The sequence below is a fragment of the Thermobia domestica genome, chromosome 7 (genome assembly GCF_964235325.1).
Source record: "Thermobia domestica chromosome 7, izTheDome1.hap1.1, whole genome shotgun sequence".
Lineage (NCBI taxonomy): Eukaryota > Metazoa > Arthropoda > Insecta > Zygentoma > Lepismatidae > Thermobia > Thermobia domestica.
Genome location: NC_137460.1, coordinates 67,291,854 through 67,301,499, shown reverse-complemented (window position 1 = coordinate 67,301,499; position 9,646 = coordinate 67,291,854). Strand labels below are relative to the sequence as shown.

General features: G+C 34.2%; 1 protein-coding gene across 1 annotated transcript; it reads right to left on the bottom strand.

The window, feature by feature from the left end:
- Window positions 1-545: 545 nt before the first annotated feature.
- LOC145689210 (sodium channel protein Nach-like) lies at window positions 546-9,360 on the bottom strand. The gene is made up of 3 exons (XM_081763346.1): window positions 9,090-9,360; window positions 8,086-8,139; window positions 546-655 (listed from the first exon to the last, which is right to left on the bottom strand). The coding sequence occupies exons 1-3, from the start codon at window positions 9,295-9,297 to the stop codon at window positions 546-548; spliced, it is 372 nt and encodes a 123-aa protein (XP_081619472.1). The 5' UTR covers window positions 9,298-9,360.
- Between the last annotated feature and the right edge of the window lie 286 nt (window positions 9,361-9,646).

Genomic DNA, 9,646 nt, shown 5'->3' with positions numbered 1-9,646 from the left:
CTGTATTATAGTCAGTTAAAATGAATGCTAGGTCTCCTCGAAAACTTTTGGCATTGGAAATAGGCTATCAAATATGGGGGCCATATGACCAAACCCGACGCGGGATTTTTTGGGACTTTCTGTAAGTTACTGTATAGACTATCATGATCATTTTAGAAAAGGTTTAAGCTTGTTTTTTTTTAATGTCAGGGTTTTGCCCCTTTTTGGTCTAATTGCACTGAATTGCATAATCTTTTAATTTCTTCTAACAACTTTAAAGAATTAACTCACTCGAATCAACGCACTAAGCAAAACTATATTTGAAGTTAGCTACACACTACTCTCATAACACTGCTAAATATCTGAGGATAAGAAAAATGTTACCACATATATAATGTTAATGTATTCAGAACTCTTAACACCATTAGCGCTGTTTCAAGTTGATTTAATTTTAGTTATTAGTTTAAAGGAACAACAAACAAACGTCCATTTGCAACAGTGAGATAGAGTACTAATTACCCTGAACTCCAAATTAGGAAAAAGTCAAATATTCTTAAACAAAATACTTACGTCCCATAGTAAATATGTGTAGGATGAGGTTGAATACAAGATAATGGGCATTCACAATACAATCCTTTTTCATTCTTTTCATAGGTGTTCACTGGTTCCAATTTATCTGTAATGAAATATTTTAAGTAATTAACTGCAGGGCAATAAAATATACTAATTTCACTATCAAATACAAATGATAAATAATATTGAAAATGTGTCAAAGTTGGTACAAATGCAATAATCGTATATAATGCGCTCCATTTGTAGAAGTTAAAATAATGAAAAATTATATACCTGGTTAACCGAAAGGGTCACCTTCTACAACCACATGTTTCTGTCATCGTTCAGCGAATTGTTGGATTCCATCGCGAAAAATATCTGGTGTTTGCGACGTGAAGAAGTTCTCAATCGCAAATCGCACAGCACAGCACCTTCCAAGACGTGATCAAGTTACCGGAAAAGGTGATAGTCAGTAGGAGAGGTGTCGGAGGAATATAGTGGCCGAGAGTAGATTTCATCTTACAACATTTCTTGCGCGACATGTGGGCAAGCAGTCTAGTGCAACATGCAGATATCAGGTGTGTTGATAATTGCTGGATGCTTGCGGACAAGTTTGTAGTGTATTTATTAAATTACATCACTAAAACTATCTGCGTTGATAGTTTCACTTCACAGGAGAGTAATATGATGGATCACTCTCGTCATAGACCAATATATCAATAGAATTTTTGGGACGGAACAATCAGAAACTCCCATTCGGAAAAAGGAATTGCCGCCGTCGACGGTGGTGGGCCACCGGAGGCATCCGGCACCCGTCCGGTGCGGCACGACGATCTATTTGTTCAACCTTGCCGACCTTTTGCCGAAGCGGCAAGCGGTCGAAAATCGTAAAATAAAATGCTCCTTGCCAACGGTTGCCGACCGTCAGAGTCGGCATAACAGTCGGAAACGCCTTTTCCGACCCTCTGCCGACTCCTTATGCCGGCCTCTTTTCGACGGCGGCATTGGCTCATTTACTGCGCCTTTACGGCTGTTTACCAACTGCTCGGCAAGGCAACTATTCGTCGTGGTCAAAAATCGCGCGGAAAGACGCAGGTGTCAGGCGCCAAGATGCCGACCGCGGCATCTGGCCGGCATGAACAAATAGTCCGACTATAGGCGGCAGATTCTTGATGGGGTCACCTTGAATCACATTAGGTGCACACCGTTATAGTTATATTCACACAATATAGATAAAACGAGGATTTTCTAGGTTCAAAGAGATTTCGCTTTTGTATCGAAAACACAATTAATGAAGCGAAAACACCATTTAGGTTCGAGGATTGGTATATGATGAAAGAAATTGGAATGTAATTGCTTAGAAAGATTTTCAGTTTATTAACTTGAGAGTAGATTTAATGACAAATTATAATTACGATGACCTGCCTTAATTTGATGTCACATGCAGTTAGTATAAGAACAGACGATGTTAATATTTGCATACGTTAATTAACCATATTACAAAGATTAATGAAAATATCTAACTTTAAATTCACATTTTATATTCGTCGAATTTCCCGAAACTATGGCAACCAACGACCGTTCGAGGTAGGTACCAAGACCCTTTACCCATATTTAACTACGTAAAATATTATATATTTTACTTCAATATCTCACTTATATTCAACACGTACGTATTTTTCAACATACATATATTCAATTATCATTTAATCCTTCAAATCAACGACCCCGATGAATAAAATTCTAAGGTTGCAGCATTTCACACAAGAAAAATCTAACCATACAACTAATTAACCGCGCATAATGGTAAAAAATGTTTATTCTCAAACAATTTCAAAAGAGTGGATATTTAAAGTGCAAGGCAGATACGTAAATACAGAAATTACATATATAAATAACTCTAAAAATTTTATTAATACTTATGGGCCCAAACATCTACACTACATTCATCTCTATGGTAATCAATGAAAATAAAAGTAGAAATAACGAATAGTACAACGGAAAATTTCACATAGACAATAATAAAAGAGACGAAAGCAAAAATTGAATGGGTATACTATAGCTCGCTATTGCGGTGGGTCAAATGTGATGAAAAACGGTCCTTTGTATTTGACATCAATAAATACCTCCACGAATCGTGTCTCACAACATCTCAATCGCAAATTCAAGTTCAAATGACATATATTAAATGGTTGATATTAGTCAATTTCAAAACTCGCGGGGTTAAAAATTAAAAAAAAATTCTTAGAGAATATAAAATAGAAGGAGAGCTAGAGAAGAAAAACAGCCGCGCGCCAAAGGAAATTAAACTAGGACACTAAATATTACAAGATAAGTGGTCGAATTTAGACATATGACTATCCACAGCCAAATATACTTTTATATGCCGAAACAGGTGTCGTACTAAATGTGTGGCCTAAGATATATCCCCAAGTGCAAGACAAATTTGTGCCCAGAATAAGATTTCCAAAAATACAAGGGCGTTTTGGAAATCTTACTACGCGCGGAAGCCAATCAATACCATTGGGGACCCCGGCCCTACCGAAAGGTCATTGTACCCTCTAATTTAGAATTTCTAAATAAAAAAATATCCGACACCTCAGAAACTGAGAAGAGTTCCGTGTAAAGTATGGAGAAACTAGAATAAATTCAATAAAATAGAAAAAAATCTGGCAGGGATTTTCCAAAATTAGAAAAATAAAGGACTACCAGTCCTCAAGGGCACTAACATTGAGGCATCAACTAATTTCAAACACTACATACTATAAACAAAAGACCATGTGGACATTGTGGTGGATTTTCTCGGGGTTCTCCCGTTTCCTCCCACTTTCTTCATTCCACCATTTCACTCATTTGTCACCATCACCGTCTCCTTATAATAACCGCATAATCGTGGGACGTAAAACTGAAAGAAATAAAAGAATGAAAATTCATTTACATTGGGATTTGGGTCGCACTGGCACGGATTAACCAGATTCTACTGTAATAAATTTACTATATTTTTCACTTCTATCCATTTCGTCACCTCTGTGAACAGTGGTGAGTAAGGCGACGTGGAAGAAAATTAAAAGTGGCAGAGTACTATTACAAATGTAATAATGGACACGTATGTTTAAACTGTATTAAGTGGAGAAAGGGTATTTCTGATCTGTAGTTACATGGAAATTATTCGAAATCATTTTCTACATGAACACTACTCAGGTCATCGAACCAGCTAAACAGTCAGTACGTGCAGTTACTGTTAAATGCCAAGCCACGAAGTGAAAACATGATCCATCATTTTCACACAACACTTCATCGCACGAAATTCTGACGTAATAATCAGTGCTCGAAACATTTATCATTATATATAAAAGCAATCGATACTTTGTGGCAAAAATTACAACTGGGCTCATATATTCACAGGTGCCCTATTATTTATTCACACTCACTACAATATATATATATATATATATATATATATATATATATATAATCACTATTATTCATTTATTTTATTCACATTCTATGACATAAACTACATTATAGACACCCTATTCCGCCATTATGACCAAGACTATTCAAAGTAGACTCATTCTATATATATTAAAACAAACAAGCCACTATATAAGCTATCGTACATTGTATTAATACGTACGAACTATCTTTAATTCTTCCTACACACATCTCAACATATTAATCCATGTTATCACACAAATTAATTATATGTAAACCAAAAAATCACTAATTTTACCATTCTAAATCGGCTCGGGAACTAAGAAGGGAGAAAAGGGGGTCAGAGCCACATGACCCTTCTATCAACTAACTCATATTTTTCAATTATAGATTATATCAATCCCCGAGAGGGACATATTGAAACTATTAACGAAAAGAAAGATAGGTCCCTTTCCTGGCGGGAAAAGAACCTTTATGAAAATCACTTAACCCATTTTAGTTGGAAGCTATTGTCAACTTAAGAATAAATTAGAGTCCCTGTAAGAACTTATGCTGACATAATGAAATTTAATGTAATCACAAAAGAGATTATATACACCGCCATGTTTAAAAAAATCATATATCCTACATATACAGAACTATCTATATTTGGCAGGCTACCGGAACCCGATTCTGAACTTTTGGGGGAAGAAAAAAATTCGGATTAAAGCACTAATTTCCAAACTTAGTTCGGTGAGGTCACAAGATCGGAAAATTAACACCCTTCACTTTAATGAACCTGTCTACAGCTACTTGTTGATATAAACATTGCATCTGCAGAGTTGAATTCTATATTTAACTGATTTTCTGACTAGATTCACTGCAAGATTTTGACAGTTTAGGACTCCTACCTGCTTCCAACGAGTTTATTTCTTACCTGAAACTATTTTCCTGAATAATACGTTTTTTTTTGTCCAAAATCCAAATTTGACAAGAGTGGAACTAACGTGGTCTAACTCCAAGAGTGACCAAAGCAGAACAAGGTGAAAGCGCGCCGTAATACTAAGGCGTCAGAAAAAAGTTCCAAATTAGAGCAAGTAATTTTCGCGGCGGAAATTACAAAGGGAATAAAAAGTATAAAAAACTGGATGAAACCGAATTTTGGGAGAATATGGGCTTCTCAGAGGGACGAACGTGGTCTAAATTATTCTGACAAATATCAGATTGGTGGACAATCTCAAAATTTTTGTCCAATTGCTGACCTATGATTTGTATCCCATTAATATGTATAATTTCAATAATCATCCATTTAGAATCACCCATATACAGAAATTTACAATGAAATGTTATATAAGTAAAGAAATTATTACCCGAAATATAATTTTTCCTACATTATTCTGCAGGTCCCACATTAATTTTAGTTTAAGTAAAGAACAGACCGATTTAATACATAGACCGATAATTATATTTTAAAATGTTCAATGCGCGGCATGTTCGGAAATTATTGGTCCTAAAAATTATAATACCTAAATTGTAATGGTACATTACACGTTGAAACCGAAAATACAGCTTGAATAGAGAGTTAACAGAAGAGATGGAACTTTTTCTTGGCACGCTAAATCGATTCGTAAAAATAAGGTGTCTTCTGCAATTTAAGAAGTACTGGAATAGTCTAAGAAAATGTCTTCGTATGTCCGACCAAACCCATAATTTGTAATTCGTCGACTTATTGTTAGAGTACTTACATTAAAGTGCTGCCTCTACTGTTAATGAACTATAGAGATTCTATCACACACCAAATAGGAGAAATTTAGGTTTTACGTTTTGTTGTTAGATGTTGCTGATTGACTTTGTTAGATACAATTTTACAGTGGGTTGGTTCTTAAATAAAAGAAGACCCCTGCCGTTTTCAGAAAGTTGCCAATGTGGATGGGAAAGTGTTTATGGCAGAAGTGCAAACACACTAACTTGTTTACTACTTTTCAAGACCAGCATATTGAGACAAAGGTAAGGAACAGTTTATTTTTTGGTCATTTTTCTCAACTGTAGCAGCACAATTTTTGCACTTACTTCAATATGATGCGAAATAGAGAAATTAAAAACAAAAACATATGAAGTGATGAGAAAGCAACGTAGAATGATCAGCATTTTCATATTCTTTATCAACATGATATTCAAATCAAAGGGAGAATTCCTCGTGGCTACACAATTAGCGCATGGAAGTGTCGGATCCAATTTGCGTTATGTGTTAATGTGGTTCGGATCGCATGAGAAGCTATAGGTCCACATTTCTTTTGTCTCGGCGCTGAGCGGGAACCTATAGTCATATCAAAAGTACGAACGAATTTAAATATAATTACTGCCTTACAAATTCATATTAAGTATACTAAAATGATGTGTGTTTATGAGCTTTATCCATAGTTTCACAAACATATAAATGCAATACAAAACATATTTTATATTACCAAGTAATAAGAAGTAACTTCGTATATGATGCTACACTTTTGACAGAAACAACCACCATCAACACAAATGTTGTAGTGATTAAGTTACAGCCTCCGGTTTTTCTAAAATCAATTTATAGAACAATCCACAATACAGTAACCCTTTGTTTCCAGTATATATATTCGGATAAGATTTTGTCCATGATTTGCATTGAGGTTCTCCCGTGTCCTCCATTATTTCCATTTCATAATTTCTCACAGTTATTCACATTTGTTAATCACTTTTCTCCTTTAGCCTACAAGGCATAACCGCAGAAGTAAACTAGAAACATCATGCCCATAATCCGTTAACTAAATATCTATTCTTACGTACTAAAGTAAGAAAACTTTGCACTTCATTTAACACAATGTACAAGGGATCTACATTTGACTTTACACAACTTCTCGCAAAACATTCCTTGACAGATGTGTACAATCAAGAAACATTGCCATTCTAAGAATTTTAATCTACAATCTTAAAGTTAATATTATATTTTGCTCAAATTCCTTATTTAGTATATTAGTATTCCTTGAAAAGTTCTTTCTCAAAATGCAATTTTCCCAAAATTTGATCACCAAATAATAAATCAACGACGCTTTCCTTTCACTGTAGGTCTCGCATGGAGCCACTTCCATGGATAACATGTGACGTGTGTGGTGCGAAATGTTTAGTTGATTTTTCCCACCATGTTTGTACCACAATTCCTTAATATTTCGAATACTAGATAACTTCCTTAGTTACAGTTCTTGACTTTGAGTCTGGTAAGCAGTCGCGCAGACCCATGGTTTGTCATATTTCAGGAAGGTAGTTTATGTTCCATGTTATCTGTGTTTCGCATCGTACCTATCGTGGACGTCCATGATGAATGCATATGGTACTGGCTTTCGAACTATTGTGTTTCGGACAGATCACTGGGTGTAACTATTCGACGCTTGTACTAAGTATATTAAGCCATCTGTATGGGCATTTTGGACGACTGCCTCTTCTTATGAATTATCTAATTCTTAATCCAATACACATTTGGTTCTTTGCTTGTTTAATGCTTGTAAATGAGAGATACTTCTACAGTTTATTGTGAGATCCAAACTACATGAGCTTGTTTGTGCTGACAGGTTGCGTATCTCTTCGTTACAAGATAGGATTGAATTAATTTTAGCCGATCTTAACTAATTTGAAGAACGATCCTCATTAGTTTGGGTTGAAATTAGCCAGAGGCAATGTATTGAATCTGGCCATCTTAAAATAAGATTTAATGACTTCTTTTCTAAATTTGCCTGATCTTCATGAAACCTGGAATGTGTACTATTTAATAGTTCCAAAAAGAATCTATTAGTTGAAGTTAAAATCATTCATGTTATTCTTCAGGAATATGCATGGGATTTCTGTCATATTTTTATTTTTTAAAAGGAAACATATGATGTTTTTGTTTGGGGATTTGGAAATTACAGTTAGTAATTGGGGTCAAAAACAGAATGATGAATACTTTCAACATAAAATAGGGAAATATTTTCTAATGACTATAAATTAATATAATCTTATTGACTATCAAATCAGAAAAGATGTTCCTAACAAATCACAATATTTCTCTAATAACTTTTGGAGAAAGAACTTTCAGTTACTAATGAGGTTAGCTTTTAATAGCATTTTAGAAATTACCTTGGATACTTTTTATGCATTTCTTTCCAGCCTCATCACATAAAGTTTGTTTCTCTGAAAATGTGAATAAATTAATTAATTAGTTTTTCTCTCGTTATTAAATGTGATATCCTTAGAGAACTATTGAAAGCAATTATAATAAAGTATCTGTATTACGATTGTACTTACACGAACAATATCAGTTGCTAAAGAAGTTATTACAAGCAAATATTAACCCTAAAACACATACATATTGTAAAGGATAATTATTTCATTTACGCTCTAGTTTAACTTTTTGTTTGAGTCTAAATATTAGAAATAGGCCTAAGAGCTTCCTTTTTAATTTGGAAATATTGAAAATAAATATGTTTCTTAACATAGGTACAATAATGTGAGACGGGAGTTTTCTGAAGCAAGGGTGGGCCTGGGCCTCTAGACCGATCCTGCGGAGCAGCTGAGATTGATTGTTTATCCAGTGGTCTTACACATTATTATGCATGTAATTAGATCACTAAAATATGTGGCAGTGGATGATGGTAGATTTAGGTACTTACTAAAACTGGAATTTTACGTGCTGCGTCTGATTTTCTTTTTTGCCATTAAAATGTCAAGATTAACTTGTCTTTCAAAGTAAACATTATATAAAAAATCTTAACTGTATATTGGTTGCATTTCAATGCTTTAGTTTCAATGCTGTCCTCTTAGGCGAGAGCTGTTGAAACAAGAAGTAAAAGGAGATGCCAAAATCAAACTGACCACTCACAGCTATCACCAATCAGTATTGTTAGGTACTTTATTACACATATACATTTACATATTGACCAAAATCACAGCTTCACTAAAAGATTGATTGAAATATTATCAATTTTAACAGATTTCAGAGCTTGTGAATTTCGTTGTAATGTTATTGGTTTTAAAAGTTCTCTGGAATTATGACTTTAATAGCATTGTGTATCTAAACATTAGTAGATTCTAATGTAATATATATGATGGAATTGCAATATTGATTTGAAGTAATAAATTACCTGTATTATATCCAACAAAGGAGTCAGTACAATTACACAGTCTCATTTTCTCCTCCACTTTGCATTGAGCTATACAAGCTGAGTAGCTATAATATCTGAACGCCCACAAGTTATTCTCTGTGGGAAATTTGCATTTTCTAGCTGTGAACGGAATTTCCAGAACGTCAAAATCTGCTACTTCGTCCAGGAAGAATCCAATATTTTCCATCACATTCTTCCGAAGGTAAATAATATTCACATATCCAGTACCAAAGTCTCTAATCAGAGGAACTTCATATCTTGATCCAAAATAAAACTTAAAATGGAAGAAAAATATAATTAGTTTTCCACGAATACTCTTTGTGAATTACCTATATGTCTACAAATACGTATATATATTTGTTGATAGATTTCCTTATTGCAGTATATGTGAGACAGAAGAGTCCTTGCATATAAATTTTCTAGTACCATATTATCAAACATGAATATATAGAAACGAAAGTAATATTGATAATAGCAAATGTAGGCCATTATGAAAATACAACAATACCTTATGTTCGGTAATAGAAATAACCGTT

Bases quoted from the DNA above. Each gene is read 5' to 3' on its own strand.
- LOC145689210 (XM_081763346.1), bottom strand. From the start codon at position 9,297: ATGGAAAATATTGGATTCTTCCTGGACGAAGTAGCAGATTTTGACGTT. The intron at 8,140-9,089 runs GTAATTTATTAC...TCACATTTTCAG, and splicing joins CTTTGTTGGATATAATACAG to AGAAACAAACTTTATGTGAT. The intron at 656-8,085 runs GTAATTTCTAAA...ATTTCATTACAG, and splicing joins ATGCATAAAAAGTATCCAAG to ATAAATTGGAACCAGTGAAC.